The sequence below is a fragment of the Lycium barbarum genome, chromosome 5 (assembly GCF_019175385.1).
Source record: "Lycium barbarum isolate Lr01 chromosome 5, ASM1917538v2, whole genome shotgun sequence".
Taxonomy (NCBI): domain Eukaryota; kingdom Viridiplantae; phylum Streptophyta; class Magnoliopsida; order Solanales; family Solanaceae; genus Lycium; species Lycium barbarum.
The window spans coordinates 71,668,702-71,689,090 of record NC_083341.1 but is presented as its reverse complement, the minus strand read 5'-3'; the positions used below and the strand labels follow the sequence as shown (position 1 = coordinate 71,689,090).

General features: G+C 37.9%; 2 protein-coding genes across 2 annotated transcripts; both read left to right on the top strand.

The window, feature by feature from the left end:
- Positions 1-152: 152 nt before the first annotated feature.
- LOC132639471 (uncharacterized) lies at positions 153-17,222 on the top strand. The gene is made up of 4 exons (XM_060355915.1): positions 153-480; positions 906-991; positions 16,803-16,885; positions 17,039-17,222. The coding sequence occupies exons 1-4, from the start codon at positions 153-155 to the stop codon at positions 17,220-17,222; spliced, it is 681 nt and encodes a 226-aa protein (XP_060211898.1).
- LOC132642520 (26S proteasome regulatory subunit 8 homolog B-like) lies at positions 16,969-18,750 on the top strand. The gene is made up of 3 exons (XM_060359668.1): positions 16,969-17,395; positions 18,001-18,093; positions 18,314-18,750. Exons 1-3 carry the CDS (start codon positions 17,303-17,305, stop codon positions 18,452-18,454), a joined length of 327 nt encoding a protein of 108 aa, XP_060215651.1. The 5' UTR covers positions 16,969-17,302; the 3' UTR covers positions 18,455-18,750.
- The last annotated feature ends 1,639 nt before the right edge of the window (positions 18,751-20,389 follow it).

The following is a 20,389-nucleotide window of genomic DNA, read 5'->3' as shown; positions in this document are numbered from 1 at the left end:
GTTTGGTAGCAAATGGCTGAGCTGGATTGAGTTTTGTATTAAAACTGTCAGGTTTTCTGTTCTTGTAAATGGAGAACCTGTGGGGTTTTTTTTCATTTGAGAGGGGTTTGATACAGGGTGACCCTCTATCTCCTATCCTTTTTATTCTAGCAATGGAAGGATTTGATGGCATGATGAGAATTGCAATACATAATAGATGGATCAGGGGATTTCAAATTGGTGGTCGAGCTGGGGAGGAAATGGAGATCTGTCATTTATTGTATGCTGATGACACTGTTATTTTTTGTGAACCAAACGCTGAACAGATCTGCTATATCATATTGATGTTGATAGTTTTTGAAGTTGTAGCAGATTTGAGGGTCAATTGGGGGAAAAGCACTCTATTCCCTGTCAAAGAAGTCCCTCATATTCAAAATCTGGCAAGCATGTTAAGGTGCAGAGTGGAGAATCTGCCTACAACTTATCTAGTTATGCCACTGGGTAATTAGCATAAGGCACTGGAGATCTGGATGGTATAGTGGAGAAAAATGAGAAGAAGCTTGCAAGGTGGAAAGCACAATATTTTTCACTTGGGGGAAGATTAACCTTGATTAACTCTGTGCTAGATTCTCTCCCTACATATGTGATGTCCTTATTTCCTATTCCTTCAGCATTAGTGAAAAAATTAGACAAGCTACGGAGGAAATTTCTATGGTAAGGTTGCAAAGAAGGAAAGGGTTACAGTTTGGTGGACTGCGATAAAGTAATACTCAGCAAAGCAAGGGGTGGATTGGGAATCAGAAACCTAAGACTACAAAACAATAGTCTTATGACGAAGTGGCTATGGAGATATAATGGAGAGGAAAATGCCCTATGGAAGGAAGTGATCATGGCTAAATTTTGTGAATTTATTCCTTGGTGTACAGAAACAGCCACTGAACCCTTTGGGGTTGGAGTGTGGAGAACTATCGGGGCTTTGTGGCCATCGATGGAAGAAAATTTGAAATTTAAGGTGGGTAATGAGATCAAGATTAAATTCTGGAAAGAAGGATGGATTGACCAAACTCCTCTAATGGAATCATTCTCGGATCTGTTCATTATTTATAATAATCTCGAAGCAAGTGTATATGAATGTTGGACACCCCAGGGGGACCTTTGTTTTAGAAGGCTGCTAAATAATTGGGAAGTGGAGAGGGTGGCATCATTACTTAGAAAACTAGGAGGCTCCAGCGGTATCATAACATAACCTGATAAGATTATATGGAAGCATAGCAAGGATAGTTGCTTCACAGTCAATAGCGCATACAAGATAGAGATGTAAAGTGGAGCTGGAAGGCCACAATATCAATGGAATTCCATCTGGAAAACCTTAGTACCTACTAAGGTGAAATGTTTCACATGGTCAGTGGTAAAGAGAGCCTGCCTTACTCAAGAAGTTTTAAAAAAGAAAGGGATGCAGTCAGTACCCAGATGTTTTCTCTGCAACAAAACAGGGGAAACTAACAAACATTTGTTTCTTCATTGTGAGTTCACTGTCCATCTTTGGGAAATCTTTCTCAAACATTCTAATACAAGATGGATCATGCCAGAGCACACTTCAGATCTGTTCAGTTGTTGGATTAGAAGGGGGGAGAAAAAGTTAGAAAAGGTGGTGGAGGATAATACCAGCCTGCATATGGTGTGGACTGTGTGGAGAGAAAGAAATGGGAGATGTTTTGAAGATAGATCCAATTCTGTTCAGAAAGTTAAATGGAATTGTATTGTATCTTTACTTTTTTGGTGTAAACAACTTTGTATAGAGGAAACAAATCAGATTGTAGATTTACTATGTTTTCTATAAGTCTTTTTTCCTTTCTTTTGGTTACTCACTTTTTGGAGGTGGCTGTTATATCCCGTATTTTCGTGTATTCGGGAAAAATCGAAATGATTTTGATTTGTAAGGAATAAGGTCATATGTTGATTGAATTAATATATGTGTGTGTTGTTTATGAAAAATATTGGTGTGGAAACACGGGGGGAGGTCAAGAGCAAAAATTGGAATTTCGGAAATTTGTTTCGGGAATTACAAAATAAGATTTGTAACTAATTGGGCTCAATAAAAATTAAATGAAAATGAGGCCCAATAAGAGTAGGGGTGGCCGGCCATGCTTCATGACCCAACCCATGTTTTAATTAGTTTTTGCCATGTGATTAATTTATATAAGAAGCTTTACCCCTTGGAAGATTCATGAAACATAATGAAAAAGAGAGAGAGCAAAAACAAAGCAATAGAGCAAGAACAAGGGGGAGGGTTTCGGCCCCCTCCAAGAGAAAAGAAAAAAATTCCAAGTCCATTAATCTTGGTCCAAAAATCATAATTTTCTAGCAATATTACTAACTCAAGGATGCTCTTCAAGATGGTATAATTTTTAAGGCAAGAAAGCACTTGTGTTGGCAAGTAGAAGTTTGAAGAAGTTGAAGAGAAAAGGTAAGAATTCATTCCATATTATTATGTTAGGAAGGTTTGTTTGTGTTGTAGTGTATGGAAATGAGTAGGTTCACGAAAACATGGGAGTTTGCAAAGTGGGTATGGAATATGGTCCATGGCCGTGTATATATATACATTGTATGCTTATGGTGGATTGAATTTATGTTATATTCTAGTTGTGTGTAGGATGAAATTCATATTGAGAATGAAAGTGGAATGAATTTGGTTGAAGTTGGAAATGTATAGGTTGGCTGTGTGATATAGGGAATGGAATGGGAATGAATTAAATTTTGATTTAACATGTTAGTTGTGATTCTTGCAATGTAAATGAAGATGAAATGATATAAGTTTGCATTGAAATGGAATGTAGAAGTTTATGTCGTTTTAGTATGATTTTATGACATTATGAAAATGGAGTTGTTAAGGTGCAAATTATGATGATTATTGATGAATTTGGGATATGGAAGCATGTTATGAATATGTATGCCAAAGGTTAGAAGTTTTGAATGAATTATGATTTTGGTGGGAAGTTGTATACTTTGTATATCGTATGAATATTTTGTAGAAATGTTATGAAATGCTCTCGAATTATATTGTCATGGTCTTAATTAGTAATGAATGTGAGGATGTTGATATTGATTTGAAAATATGAAGTTGGAATGAAGGTTGTGACATTATGTCGGGAAGAAGGTTAGTTGTGCCATATTGTGTGTTTTGTAGCTATGGTTATTGTTATTAGTGTTGTTGTTGGGTTGTTGTGAATATTTTGGCCGAGTTGAATTCTCGGGGGTGTTATATGTATAGGGGAAGTGCTGCCGAAATTTCGGTAGACAAATATGAAGTTAAATGAATTCTTAAAGTCTTGAAATTCCTAATTGGTGACTTTGACCATTTGTAGATTCTGAGCGAAACGGGATTCGATTTTGGACAAGCGTAGGGAGCGTGAAAGGTATGTAAGGCTACCCCCATTTCCTTCTTTTGGCATGTCCTAGGTATACTAGGTCGACATCGGAGCCCTGGAGGCTATTCTGTTCTCGGAAATCCGAATTAAAAATTGGGTACTATTCATTCAATTCAATTGAAGCATAAAACTCCCATTTGTGTTAAAAGTGATCTAATGTCCGAAACCTTTGTAAGTGTATTCGAATCGCTTCGAAACTTTCACATATGATTTCATAGACCCCAAATGTTCGTAATTCATGTTCGCCACCTCGACTTGACCCGAGGTGGGCCCGCTAACTCCGAGACTCTTTCGGTTGCCCTATAAGGCTCATTTTTGTATAACGTCGGCAAAAGACTTTTGTTTATGAACTTGGCTATTGTAAAATAATGTTTTGATTGCCACGATATCCTAAATTATATTTTGAACCATAATTATCGTTTTGGAAATACTTTTGTGAAATGAACCCCGTTTTGATTAATTGTTCGAATTATTTTGACTAATAAGTCAACATATGATTTTGTCAAGTTTGCAAAAGTATTTTGATATGTAAATTTCATTGTTTCTCATGACTCCGCTCGTGCCCTTATTATGATTTCGTTCGCCGGTTCCCGGGCCGGTTATGGTTCGTGCGCACTATGATCAATTCGGCCGTATGCTGTGTTACGGTTCCCGAGACCTCGCCATAGGGCCGGGTTCCGTTGGAGTTATGCTGTGATATGGCTGGTGATATGTTATGATGATATGTGTGTGTTCGGGGATGTACGGAGATTTGAACCTTCTAGTGTTATGCTGTGTGTGGCACCTGCGTCGGAGGGGTGACCACGTTCCTGAGCTTTGCATGATTTTTATCTGCATTATGTGCATACGTTTTTGGTACAGATTTTGATATGCGGGTCAGTATTCCCCTTTTTGTATCCTGTTTATTTTCGGTTATGGTTTACACTTCTGCACTCTATGCTTTACATACTCAGTACATCTTTCGTACTGACCCCCTTTCTTCGGGGGCTGCGTTTTCATGCCCGCAGGTACAGAGATTCGTGATCTGCCAGTGTAGGCCACACGTTCTGCTATTACAGAGTGCTCCTTTCGATCCGGAGCCCATGTGTCGGTATATTTTTTTTTTGTGACGTATATGTATCTGTATACTTGACTATGTGGGGTACGGCGGGGCCCTGTCCAGTCATATGTTTTCGTTTTGTAATTGTAGAGGCCTGTAGTCATATATGTGGGTCGAGGGTCCTATATGTGTCTGTTTTGATTATGATCTGTGTCTTAATGCGGTCCGTCTGTTATGGTGGCCAAAATGGCCCTTATGTTTATATTTGTACACATGATCGGCGATGTGCATTCCGCCGCTTCTATCTGTTCCGATATGATATTTTGGTACGCACGACCGCTTAAGACAAGTTTTGATTTAAATTATGTTTAAAATAACTATTGTGAACTCTGAGCTAAATTTGGATATGATAATTGGATATGTAAGTCTGTCTGGGTGCCCAAGTAGGGCGCCAGTCGCGGCCCACGGGGGTGGGTCGTGACAGTGGCCAACATACCCTTAATGTTGAGGAATACAACTTTACCAGTTTAAAACAAAAAAAAAAAAGATGTTATAAAGGTAGCGTACATCATGGGATGAGTGGTAGGTGCATGTCACGAGTTCAACTCCTTCTGTGAACCAAGTTTGGTATTTAGGTAGGTATGAGTATAGGGGTGAGCTTATTATCCACCAAATTCCAAAGCTGAAAATAATGGATTTAGCAGTTATCCAAAAAAATAAAAATAAAAGAAAAGGGGGTGGCGGTGATGATATGAAGTAAACTGTAACACCCCATAAACTTGAACTAGGTGTGAATTTGTAAAAATATAGTGTTAAGATGATATTTTATCTATATGAATCCATTCTTGATGAATTCGGGTGGAAGATGGTCGTTTTGAAGTCAAACCAACTATTGAAGTTCTTAAGGGCTCTTAAATTCGCCTAAGTTTTGGTAGGTCTGTCTTCTTTCCGATTTTCATGAAAATTTGTTGCGAATTTGGAACACCTTCCTTGATGAACGTTGTAGATCTTTGAAATAGCTTTCCAACAGTAGGTCACCCAGCCCAAGAAAAGTTGCGTACAAAAAGTTATGCCCGTTTTACTGAAGCCTATCTTCGCTGGAAATTTGGCCTGTGTTACGGTGAGACGTTACGGACCGCAACACGTGTTATGGGCCGTAACATGGAACTGTAACATCTCAAAAATCACCAGAACTCTCTGGAAATTTCCACTAAAGGACGGTCCAAAGAACGGTCCATAACACGAAGGACGGTCCGTCCTTCGGGGGCATCCTTTGGCCCGTTTTCACTAGAAAAGTATAAATAAGACACTTGTTTTATTTATTCCTCCACATTCTAAACAACCCTAAGGACGAAAATCATTCCTCCAAGTCTTCAAATCAAAGGTAAGAACATCCCTAACATTACTAATCGATTCTAACATCAAACCCATGATTCTTGTGACCAAAACCTAAGGTTTGCAACATAATTCTTCCCAAAGTGATTCAAGCTAGGGTTTGGGTGTTCTTCATTAGAAAAGTGAATTGTTAAACTTTGTTTAACATATTAAGGTATGTCTCTTTTAAAAATCATTGTTAACTATAGAGGTGATTCGTATGTCTCTTTTAAAAATCATTGTTGACTATAGAGGTGATTCGTATGTCTCTTTTAAAAATCATTGTTGACTATAGAGGTGATTCGTATGTCTCTTTTAAAAATCATTGTTGACTATAAAGGTGATTTGTATGTCTCTCTTTTAAAAACTTATTTTGAATGAAAATCACTTTTTCAAGATTCTTTAATGAATGAAAGGAAAAGCAATTTTTTCATGTTTCTTGAACTCTAATTCATGTCTAAATGATGGTTAATGTGTGTGAGGGGACAAACCCACATAAAACCTAGATTGTAACAAACCCTATATATGTATAAGATATTATGAATGTTTTCCTCTATGAGAGATGCTTAGTAATGCTAGCTAAGAGTTGGTAATGACATTCTCATTGGTGAATTGGGACATGAGAATCTTTGTAAAGAAGTTGTACGATTTCAAAACATTGATTGGAATGACTTATTGTCACACCCTAACCTTACTAGGGTGTGATGGGCACCCGACCCTTACTTAGGGCAGAGCGAACCCTCAGACCCTTAGTGCACACATAATCTTCTTAGACTTTTAAATCAAATAAAGATGAAATACATAGTACGGCTTTCAGAAATATTCTTTTTCATCGTTATTCTCAAATCAAACAAAATTTGTAATCATGTAGAATTCATCACATAACACAGAGTGACACATCGGCTGATGGAGCCGCTTACAAAACTGACATTCTATACCCACGACTCTTTCTGCAAAGTCTCTAACTCCAATCAAAAATCATAACACGTGTACTCTGACTCGGCAGCACTCCAGGAGCAAAGGGAGCTTGCCAACGCCGCCGGAACATCTTCTATAATGGCTTCTACTCATCTGGGTGTACCTGCGCGGCATGAAACGCAGCCCCCGAAGAAAAGGGGTCAGTACGGAATATGTACTGAGCATGTAAGGCATGGAATACAGAAAACAGAACCACAATCGGAACAACGGTACACCAAGGTGCTTATTTTCCGAACGTAAATCATACTTACCGATGTTATATGTCAGAAAAAGTACCGAAAATGAGTAAAACATCCAGAGTACCAAAATACTTACTTTCTAAACACAGATCATACATGCCGACATCATGTCACCATATACCTATACATATAATCGATCCATACGTAATATGATAGTGCCGAGGAACGTACGGCCCGATCCATACATAACATATTAGTGCCGAGGAACGTACGGCCCGATCCATATATATATAACATACTAATGCCGAGGAACGTTCGGCCCGATCCATATATATAACATATTAGTGCCGAGGAACGTTCGGCCCGATCCATAAATATATAGTATACTGCTACGGAACGTGCAGCCCGATCCATATATATATTATACTGCTGCGGAACGTGCAACCCGGTCCATATATATATTATACTGCTGCGGAACGTGCAGGCCGATCCATATATATATATTATACTGCTGCGGAACGTGCAGGCCGATCCATATATATATTATACTGCTGCGGAACGTGCAGCCCGATCCATAAATTTATTATAACATAACATATTGGTGCCGAGTTTAACATGGTGCGCACAACGACATAACCGGCCCGAGACTCGGCGAACGATATAACAATAGTATGCACGAGCAGAGTAATGCGAAACCATATGCACATAAATCAAGACTCGATAGACAAGTATACTTACCGACACCTGAAGGCTTAGAAACAAGTTTCGGATCAATCTGACTTAGTACAAGGAAGTTATGGGCGTTTTAAGTACAGAACTTTCTACGAACGTTTCAGAAGCCATTTTTTGAACCATATGTACTTATCAAAACATATCAAAGACTCAATGGAATAATCGAACGTGCTAGCATTTGAAGATCAAAACTTTAGTCATATCAATTATCTTTCGAATGTCATTCGGAAACATATCAAACTGAACTTCGGACATCATAAACACGCATCAAAACCATATGGAACAGCTTATGGAAATCAAGAACGTTAGCCATCCTAGTGGCTCTAAGAATGGGAGTTCCTTTGGAATCATATACATATCGTCTGTTCGTTTCACAAGGATCATGCCAAAAGAAAGAAAGGGTAGGCCTTACATACCTGTCCCACGTCCAATTAGCTGCGCTTATTCGTCCAAACTTGCTAGTCTACATTCAAGAGAATTGACATAATCATTAGACTCATCGACATACACTTGTCTTAGTCCTTCAAATGAATTCATTTATATTCTGCCGAAATTTCGGCAGCATTTCCCCTGTAAATACACCATCCCCGAGAATCCAACTCGGCCAAATCATCAATCAACAATCCGAGAATTCAACTCGGCCAAATTATCAACAACAATACCAACAATCATGCCAACAACATCAACAATCAATTCAAGATGCATTCTAACATTAACAACCTTTGTCATACAATTCAACAGCATTTCATTTATATTCAATTCAATTCATAATTGCTCACATATTCAAGTACTAATTCGAAACCTTTCAAACAATATTCATGAACACTTCAAACAATCCACACAATATTCTAAACAATCCAACCAACATGCCCCTTTACCCGAAACCTTCCAAATTCAACAAGAATAATAACAACCTATTTCCTTTCCTTCTTAATTCATAAACTACACCAACAATCATACTAACAACTTCAACAATCAATCCGAAATACATTCTAATGTTAGTAACTTCTTTTACATAATTCGACAACATTTTGCTTATATTCAATTTAATCACAACAACCAGCTTACCATCTTCCAAACACATCTCTTATCTCCAAATTCATGAGTTATATCAACAACCCATACATTAACAAATTTATTCTTACAAATATAAGAAACCACACTAATGTCACACTAACTTCTTCAATAATGCACAAACGATTTCAAATTCATTTCAAGCCACCAAACCTTCATTTTACATCATGGAATCCACAACACAACAATCAAACTACTAAATAAAATTAATTCATCGCTTTTACACCACCACCTCCATTCGGCCACACCCATACTCTTACATATTTCATTAATTTCATCCATTCTACATACTTCAACATACATAAATCATTCATAACACATGTAAAATAGGATTGAACACATACCTTTCTCCCACTCATCTTCTTTCTCGGCAAGGATTGAAATTGCACAAATAAATGGTTTGCTTGCTTCAACAACCTCCCCAAGTTAATTAGGGCCTTCAAATTAGTAGGAATACTAGAAGATATAATTTTTTTGATCAATTTTCCATGGAGCTAATTTTTTGGAGCTATGGCCGAATGGCCTTTGTTGTTGTTCTTCTTCAAGCTTCTTGAATTTTCCCAAGTGTGGAAGATGACAAATGCATGTTCAATTCATTTATTTGAGCCAAGGCCCACCCCAACTTGGACGGCCCACTTGGCCTTTTTATTCAAGACTATCCTTTTTCTTTTTTTTTTTAGAATTCATGAAAAATTATTTTCCAAATTCCGAATTTGCCCTTAGCCTTCCTCAATATTTCCATGGGCCATCTTGTGAATTTCCCTTTTTGCCCCTAGCCTTTCTTAATATTTCCGCATCAAAATTTTCATAAACAACTTTTGTGTTAAACAAGATCAAAATATAGCCTTGTCCTTAACTTCTCGCAATTTTCTTGAATTATCCGAAGGTACAAAATGCGGGATATAACACTTATTCTTTCGATATGGCATAATGAACTTTAATGTTATTGATGGTGTGACTACTTTGAGAAAATTTGTGAATCGGCTTCTATGCTATGAACTTTATTGTTGTGTTTGGCCTACCTACTCGGGAGGAAGGGTAGTCACTATGGATCCTAGTGTGGTAATTGCCAAGCCATTCGGGAGGAAGAGTGGCCACTACCGGGTTCGCTACCCGAAGTGTGGTTAATGCATAGCTATTCGGGAGGAAGGATAGCCACCGAGAATTTCATATTCCGGTGTGGTGCGCTGTGACAAGGGAACCCTACGGTCATCCCTTCGATGTGATTGATTCTTGGGCCTATACTGGCATGTGTGATATTCTTATTCTCTCATGGAACTGTTGTTGACAATCATGATCAATTTGAAAGGCATAATTGAAAGTTGTAACTTGACAAAAGACTTTATAATCGGTTTTGATAATTCTTATTGAGATACACATGTTGAATACCTGTTTTTATATTGATTAATGGCTTTGTAAACTGTTTAACAAATGATATTAAGAATCACAAAGTGGAATGACTGTTTTTTATACTATCTTTTGAGAACTGATTTCTTTATGTATTATTATATTTTATTTTTATAATACTTGTCCCCGAGGCACTCACTGAGTACGAAAGTACTCAGGCATACCATTGTTGTTTTTGATAGTATGTTAGGAAACGGAAAAGAGCAGGTTCGTGATACTCTCGACACTTAGGAGAACTTGCTGCTGTTGTTGATTTGGTGAGACCACATCCTTGTTCGTGGGACACTTCCTGTTTCATTTATTATTCTAGATTTTTGGGCTGCGTCCCGAAGTTAGACGATTATTGTGTCTCTTAGATGCTCTATAATTGCGGGTAGATTTTCAAAGTCTCGTACGACTTAATGGGTGTTTGTCACGTTTATGACTATTACTTATATTAGACTTCCGCTAATCTTATTTCATAATTATGATCCTGATATATGCAGTTATTTATAACTTTGTTTAATTTAATAAGGAAAGATTATTAAAAAGGAACTTGACGTTACATTTATTTTATAAACTGTTGGAGGTGAATGTTGAACCTGGCGGGTTCAAGTGTTATTATTGCATTGCTTAGGTTCTTCCGATGTTATACATGACGTCGGATGCCGGTTGTTACACCTCGGAACTTTGGGTTGCTGAGTGGTGAATGGACTAACGTAAGTTAAGGTGTACATGATGTCCCTACAAGTAAGAAGGGATGCTTAATGATTCTAATTAAGATTCCAAAGAAGTTAGAGGCAAGGGAGAAAAGTTCATCAAATGAAACTTCACTGCAGTTCTGCGAAAGGGGGGTTCGACGGTTGTTCTTTGTACCGTCGGATGGGCCGACGATTCGTCGATTGTGCCATAGAATTGAGTTAGCGCGAAGACCATTCGACAGATCAGATCGACGTTCCGTCGATCAGTTCGATGGACTGTCCTTCTCACCGAAGAATGAAAGGAAACGAAAGGTTGCTCACTGGAAATTTAACGACTTCGACGATTAGATCGACGCTCCATCGACCCGATCGACACTTCATCGATCGTACCGTATATCTCGGTCGAGACTGATTTCAAGATTTTATATAAGGACCCTTCTCTCATTTTAATTCATTTCATTTCCACTTCTCCACACACCAAGAAGCCTCTAGAACTTTATCCATTATTCATCCCCAAGAAACTAAGGGAAAACCATGATCAACTATAACAAATCCACGAAATCAAGTGTATGAAACCTAGTAAAAGTTCATCTACACCAAGAAAACTCAAGGGAAGTGAGCTAGGGCTTTGGTGAAAGAGGAATATCTCAACTCAAGGCTTATTCCTACACTATCTAAGGTGAGTTTTATGGTATTTACATGTTATTTAAGGCATTGAAAAGTTGAAACACTTGGATTGTAGAAGGAGGTAGGAAATGGGTCATGAATGAGTGAATAGTGTCATTGTTGAGTAGTAGTTTGGGATGAAGTATGAATATTGGTATGTTATGATTCTAAATATGTTATGAATGACATTTAGAACCTGGAATAAGCATTATATGTGAGAAAATGCAATAATGAACTATGACCATGATTATAGAGAATTGGGAGTGAAATGGTGAAATGTGGGTAATGTAGACGAATGATGATTGTTGTTCGCAATATTGTGAAAGTTATCATGGATGTTGGGAGTTGATATATGACAAGGGGAAAATTTGTATAAACAAAGGAAATGCTGCTCAATTTTCTTTAGCCTTAGTAAGCACGTTTAAGTAATCGATTAGCTAATATTAATGCGAATTCTCTTGAAGGTAGAAACGTGGACATCGAAGGAGAACAAGCAAGCGATAGATTAGTTAAATGCCAAAGGTATGTGAGGCTAGTCCTTTCTTTCTATGGCATGAATCCGATAGCATGATTTCTCCTTCCTCTCCATGAATTCTCTATATCCCGGAAAGCCAAGAGTCTATGATCATGAATAGTCATATGAGATAAGAGATAAATTATGAGTTCAATAATGATGATGATGAGTTAAGTTTAAAGATTCTAGAGTTCATGATATGATATTCCTATAACGTTAATGATGTCATAGATTGTACACACTCACCTTATATATTATCTCCTTCAAGGTGAGGCAGAATACCATAAGGTTAATGATGTCGTATATTGTACACACTCACCTTATATATATTATTTCCTTCAAGGTGAGGCAGAGTACCATAAAGCTTCCATAAAAAAATCGGGGATTCACGACCTTAGGTCAGCTCGGTGAAGTATATCTATCTTTGAGTTATTATACATGCATTATGATGAGTATATGTTCATGACATTACACCGTTCCTATATGGACGGGCAGACACACACACACACCACTATAGTGGGCAGCATATACCCTGGACGCGGAAGGCCTGGACGCAGGTTAATTATTATCACACCGTATGTATATGGACGGGCAGCTTATGCTTATACACTTGTACATTTATGCATACATGATATGATAATGATTATAAGTAAGCCAGCATGTGTTATTTCTTCTGTAAGTGCCAATCGCATACAGTTGCTCCTTATTGGTGCTTCCTTTATCTCATTGACATATTTCCATTGCATATGCCTCTCATACTCCGTATAATATTCATACTGACGTCCATTTTTTGTTGGACGTTGTGTTCATACCCACAGGTAGACAGGGAGGTGATCTTGATCCAGACTCATAAGAGCTAGTACCTGATTTGAGAGCACTCCATTGTTCTGGAGGTGCCTTTGTGTTATATCCCGCATTTTATGCAATCGGATAATTCAAGACAATCGCGGGAAAACAACAAGCAAGGCAATATTTTATTTTGTTTGGCACATGAGTTGCTTATGAAAAGTCTAGAAGTGGAAATATGGAGAACGACGAAGGGCAAATTTGGAAGTTGGAAAAATTGTTTCCATAAATTACAAGAACTAGCTAAGAATATAATTGGGCTTGAAATTTAAAAAAAAAATAGAGGCCCAACCGGCCATGGCATGGGCTAGGCCCATGTGGGAATTTAATTTTCAAGAATAAAAGATGACAAAGTCATCTTTATCACATAATATTCAAGAAGTTTCAAGAAATTGAAAGAACAAGAAAGAGAAGGAGAAAAGTTGAAGGCCATTTCGGCCAAGGGTAAACCAACAAGAAAAGTTGACAAAAATTCCTTCAAAAATCAATTTCTACTAATTAGAGGGTCCTTAACAAGGTGGAGTTGTTGTTGAAGCAAGAAAAATTCATAATCATACAAGTTGCCAAGTTGTAGTCAAGTGAGAGGTTGAAGAAGAAAGGTGAGTTTTAATCTTGTTTTATGTGTTATGAATGGTTTATATGTGTTGTAGTATGCTAAAATGGATGAAATTCATGAAGGAAAGGAATATAGTATGTGGCCGTGCATGTGCATATATGTGTAAGAAACATGTTTCAATTATTTTGTCTAGTGTTTGGTTGCTATTGTTGTGAATGTTATGTGAAAAATGGAAGTTGAATGATTTTGGAGAGATTTGTAGTTGTGAAGGCATGATGAAGCCGTGTGTGTGCATGGTGTATGTGACCGTTTATATTGGTGAATTATGAACGGATAGTGAGTAAGTTTTATTTAGTATGTTGGTCGTTGTGTTGTGGAGATTATATTACAAATGGAAGCCTAATGAGCTTAGTGGAATAGTAGTAATTGGAAACTTGTTTTGGAAGGTTATGTGAATTGAATGCTATGTTCTTGCATGTATGAAATGTAATGATATTAGAATGGTGTTGTTGGAATATGTTATAAGATTGTTATTGTGTTCATTGGAGTCCGAAGGTTTTGAAGAAAGTAGTAAATCGATATCATGTATCTTGAATCAAATATGTGAATCGCTAGTGTGGTTGTTGAATTTATATTGATAGTTTGGCCGGGTTTGAATTCCCGGATTGTGATTGATGAGATTTTGACTAAGTTGAATGTCGAGGATGGTATATTTACAGAGGAAGTGCTGCCGAAATTTCGGTAGCCAAGTATTACCTTAAGATTTTAACCCTAAGTACCCTAATAAGAGTTTTGGTAAATATGACCAATTTGCAGATTTTGACGAGATTGCAACGTGAATTTGGAGTAGCAAAAGGAGCAGAAAGAGGTATGTAAGGCTTCACCCTTCTTTCTATGGCATGTCTTAGATGTAATAAGTCGGGTACGAGCCTCGGGGACAACCCTAGTCCCCGGAATCCGCACCAAAAGTTTTCCACTTTTTGTTCAATAGAATTGAACTAGAAAGTGTGCAAATGATGGAAAGACCTCTTAAACCCTTAGAACTTGCATAAGTGGGACCCGATTACCCTAGAACCCTCACAAGTAATGACATGACACGTAACATATGTAAATCATATACGCCACCCCATCCGTCCCGAGGTAGGCCCGTTACTCTCAGATTTTCCTTACAGTCTTGCTTGACTTACTTGAAGTGAATCCAAAGGGAACCTTTGATCCCGATTTCGTTACCAAATGATAAGTACTATGACTCCTCTAATGAGGGCACTTCCATGACGATAATGATAACAATGATGTTAGATAAGAGGATATGCCTATGATACGTACTACCGGAACGACTCTATGACTAAGATGACTAAGATAAGTATCTTATGTAAACATGAAAATGATAAACTAATTTTTGAATCCTATTTATATTTCGTAGCTATGACTTTATTTTCTAAAGATTTAAAAGTCTATGAACTGTCATCTATGATGCCCACGATTTCATTCTACGTTTACTTTAATATTATTCTCCGTTGATAGTCTCACCTTAAAATACTCGTTCCTTCAAGGTGAGACAAAGCGATCACGAGTATTCTATAATGTAATCGGAGGTTACCGACTTTATATCACTCCGATAGACGTAACTTTCTTTGGACTCCCGTGCATACTGGTTATATGATACAGGGATATGTGTATGGACATGTATATGTATATAGGACAAGTATTTGTATATAAGACATGTATATGTATAATAAGAGAAGTAAATGTACACGTATATGTATATGGGGAAAGGGGAAGGGCCACTGTTATATCACCACCTGATTCAGCTGGATTTCATCCTGGACGCGGGATGCCCGGACGCGGGATATGGGAGAGCCGTACGCGGCGTCTGTATATATATGATATATGATATGATGTGTTGGGACACCGTTGGGGAGGGGGTTGGGAGAGCCGATGTATTCGGTGTCTGTAAATGTGAGTAAAAGATACCGTTTACTGAATTGTACTGTTTTCTGTATACGAGAATAAGGGACACCGTGTTCTGAAAAAGGGGCAATGCTATGACATGATACGCTATGCCAAGATATACTATGATATGAGATGCTACGACATGACGTGATACGACACGCTATGATAGAGCAGCACATAATATGATAAAATATGACACGATATAAATCCTATTTTCTGTGTCTACGAGAAAGAAATGTCTCAAAGAGAAAAGGACAAGCCTACATGATAGCCGGCCTGAAACAGAGGCCTTCCCACGTACAAGTTACTTTCCTGCCCCGTTATATGTCCTATGACTCCATGATATTGTTAATCGTACTCTATGTTACTGTTTATATTATCTTTTATGCCTTACATACTCGGTACACTATTCGTACTGATGTCCCTTCTTGTGAACGCTGCGTTTCATGCCGCGCAGGTCAGCAAACAGGTGGACGTGATCCTTAGAAGCTCTACCAGCCACACTTGACAACGCTCCAGTTGTTTCGGAGCCTCACTCCAGCGGTACTATTTTGTGTATGTACATTCGGGCACGACAGTACTCGGCCCTTTCTATGTATAAGTGTACTATGTCTAGAGGCTCGTAGACAGATATGCACAGTCAGCTATGTACAGTTAGATGTGTTGTATTTTGAATTGTTCGCGTCCCGGTATAACGCGATAGCGGAAAGCTTACTACTTATGTTTATGGTGACGCTGCTAATGTTAATGTTCAGAAAGGAAAAAAAATATATGGCTCTTTTTACACGGCTTGCCATGAAGTAAAGGTAATATGATAGATAAGGGGTGCTCGGTACAAGTATCGGGTACTCGTCACGGCCCCTAGTCGGGTCGTGACACTTTGATCATTCTTTTGTGTATATATATGCATTTAGGGCACGACGGGTCCTGTCCCGTCCCTATGTCTAGTACTCTAGTAGAGGCTCGTAGATACGCAGTTGTGGGTTATATGGTCTCACGAGGTTACTACCGCATGTACATACATATTATCATTTTGTTAACCGGAAGGCTTATGTATATAAAAGTTAATCATGTTTTCATATGAAAAAAAATGATTTTCTTATAATTTAAGTATGAATTTGATGAAAGAACGTTTAAGGAGTATGATGAGAATTAGAATGAGTGGTGCTCAGTGGTTAGCCCCGGGTACCCATCACCGCCCCTAGCCGGGTCGTGACACCGGTCACTCTAGGGTGAGTTTTGGGGCGTGACATAAACGTTCTTTTGATCAGGTAAAAAGTGATAATGTAAAAATATTTTATTAAATTAAACTCTTGGGGCACATATAATTTGCCACTTACATTAGATTCAAATTCTCTTTGTTCTTTTTCATCTTCCTGTTGCTGACATGTGTCCAGGAGCCAGAATTCGTGGATCTCAAATTTCAGACACTGTCGTGTTGCTTGAAAGTTGGGCGTGAAGAATGTAATTCCATAAAACCGTTAACATTCCTATTCTGGAAGAGGAGGGAAATTATTTTCATAATCTTTGATGTATCTTTTTTGGGTCTATTGACCTGAGTGCTTTGTTTTCTCTCTCGCTTGTTGTATATTTAGCTCAGTTTTAGAAATGCCTTATGTTGAATTATTCTCAGGGAACATGATCCTTCTATCATTTTTATGGATGAAATAGACAGTATTGGATCTGCTAGAATGGAATCAGGAAGTGGCAATGGTGATAGTGAAGTGCAGAGAACAATGTTGGAGCTTCTTAACCAACTTGATGGATTTGAGGCATCAAACATAATTAAGGCAAGTTTGGCTATCTGGATCACTTGAATATATGTTTCCTAGTTTACAAGTATATCGTCTTGAGATTGTAAAGCTGAAAAAAAATCTTTTCCTGGCTCTAGGTTTTGATGGCTACAAACCGCATTGATATTCTGGATCAAGCACTCTTGAGACCTGGAAGAATTGAGAGGAAGATTAAATTTCCAAATCCTAATGAAGAGGTGTGGTTTCCCATAGTTTAGAAGATATAAGATGTTTTTAACATGAGTATCCATTGTTTCAATATATTGTTACCAGCTTCTTGGATCTTAGCTCTCTCCTTGATCGCTTACATTTCTAGTTTGTTTATTACTCTCCTCTGTCTTTCTTATCATTCACTTTAGTTGGTTCAAAATATTACCAGTAAGGAATTAATTATCTTTTTCCAATTCCACCCTTAAAAGGGCTACCTGGTGCACAAAGCATCCGCATTACCAAGGTTCGGGGAAGGGCTTCACCTCTTGGGGTGTGATGTAGACAGCCTACCCTAATGCAACCCTTATTCCTCCAAAAAGACTAGTCACTAATTACTCACTTAAGCAAGAGATAAAGGTAATCTAGTCAAAATATCCCTTAAGATTAATGATATAAAATGGTTTTCTTAATGGGTTGTGCCTTGAACACAGATGAATAGGACCAGAAGGAGTATAGTACAAGAGGTGTTTAAACATGTATGAAAGGATACAACAATATCTATGCTTCTTCACATTGCTGCAGGCTTTTTGTCGTCATTTCTAGAACCCTCTGATGATTCATCTTAATCAATTATCTGTTCATTATTCTACAGTCCCGTTTCGACATTTTGAAGATTCATTCTAGGAAGATGAACTTGAATAAAATTGCTGAGAAGATGAATGGTGCTTCCGGGGCAGAACTTAAGGTATTTAGTGATATCATGTCCATTTGGCTTTAATGATATTTAACATAACCTTTCATGAGCAACTTGGTTGCTTGAGAGCCTACTTATTTAGCAATTAAAACTTTATGATCTAACATCTGAGGGACTTCTGTGGCTTTTACCTTGATCGAGTGCCATGTGAGAGATCTTTGCTTGCCTTATATTTTTCGTGCTCTTGACGTGTCTTATGATCTATCTGCAGGTTGTCTGTACAGAAGCAGGGATGTTTGCTCTAAGGGAGAGGAGGGTACACGTGACACAAGAAGATTTTGAGATGGCAGTTGCCAAGGTAATGAAGAAAGAGACGGAGAAGAATATGTCTTTGCGAAAGCTGTGGAAGTAAATGACCGGGGGGACACCAAAATGGCTACAACATCCCACTCGTGGATGTTAGTGCATAAACTGTTGCCAACTTTTCTACTCGTGGATATTGAATGTATAGATTACATGCTCAAGGAATGTCTATACATATGGAACCACTAGCTTCTTGAGCCAGCAAATATCGAAGCACAACTTCTTGTTCTCTGGTTGATTTAAGAAGCTTTAGTCTTGCATTTGATATAATCATGAGTCGAGTTGGTTATTGTACTTAATTTCCTGCTGAGCTATTTCCTCATGCATTTCTGTGAAAATCATGAAATTCAGAAGTGTTTTCTACACATCTATAGTACTTCTTCAGTATAAGTTGGTACGTTCTGTTTTGGACATAAGTTTATATTTTTGTTCTTTTATGTGGATATCGCATCTCGAATGTCTATAACCATCCCATTTATATCCCAACGATCTGATTCCAACTTGGTGGGCTAAGTATTCACGCGCCTCGCGTGTACGATACATAGGTTTGATGCCACCCTTGTGAAGCCGGGATGGTTGCTAGTACAATCTGAGTTACCTATTACTTTGGAGTAGTTTTACTATCAATGGCCTTTCAATCTTCTTTCCAACCACTTCGTGATGCGCGTCTCTCAGCTTTTTCATAACATTTCTTGTAAATTCTTGGCAATCAAGGCTTCAATATATCATTTATGTCATGAAAACGTAGATTCCATAAATCGGGCTTTGAATCTACTATTTATGGACCCTAGCATAGTAGATTCACAATCCGCTGGCTTGATGTACTCACACGAACTAGATGTTTTAAATGCGCATAAAAAAACATAGAACATGTTTTTAAGGAAAAAGAAGCAGTAATGTTTCGCTTGGCTGAAATTCGATAGTCAAATTTTTACTTGAATTACCAAAGTCAACCCGAACGAGGTTTGATGGCATCAATCTATTCCAATTAATCAATAACGCATCCAAGTTAGTCTAGGGGAACAATATCATAATTCTAGGATGCCTCGGGGTCAAAATCAACTCTTGGTCAACTCAAATGTAGCCCTCAGGTCAATGATTCAAAATTCGAAATTGATTACATGGACACATTAACCATAAGCTAATAAATTAAATAGAAAAATCAAAAATTTATTTGAATTGAATTCTTGGTCAAATCAATGATTTTACATTTTTAAGAATATGGCAAATTTCCCAATTCAATCCTTCTAAATCTTATGATTCTGGGAATAAAATTTGATTTTTTTTAAATAGTCACTAGATCAATGTGAGGAATCCTTATCTTAAAATTCCACTTTTCCTTGATCCAAAATCGAGAGCTCTTTGTTCAAAATCTAAACGCTGCTGAAAATTACCACTGTTATATGTATACTGAAAAAGTTGTCTTTGCGTTCATGATCCGCTGCCTCACATTTGTGATGCTCTAAACTTATCCTTTCACAATTGCGGTCAGCCCCTTCACGATTACACAAGAGGGTTGACCGAATTGACCTATGGATCACCCTTCATGGTCGCGAAGTATCCCCACACGATCGCTTTGACCAGGCATTCTCCTTTTCGCGATGGTTGTCATCCATCTCGCAATAGCGCAGTACAACCTTGCACCAACAAAATCCGTGTCATGCCCCGAATCTGGGTCTGGGTGGATCGGCACCAGGTGTCTGAACTCAATCGAGCGAACCACATACATGACTGAACATAACATGAGACATAGGCAAGTGTGGGATATAAAACATAATCATGTTTAATTACTGAAAGTCTGAATAAGTCTCTAATTAGAAATGCTGAAATGGTTTTGAAACATAACATGTAGCCACCATGGCTAAAACAATATCTAACAACACTGACATGAACTACTAGTCTAGTCTATGAAGTCTCTGATATAAATAGAAAAACTAACTATTTACTGGGATAAGGTCCCGGCACGCCTCAACTATCTAATAAT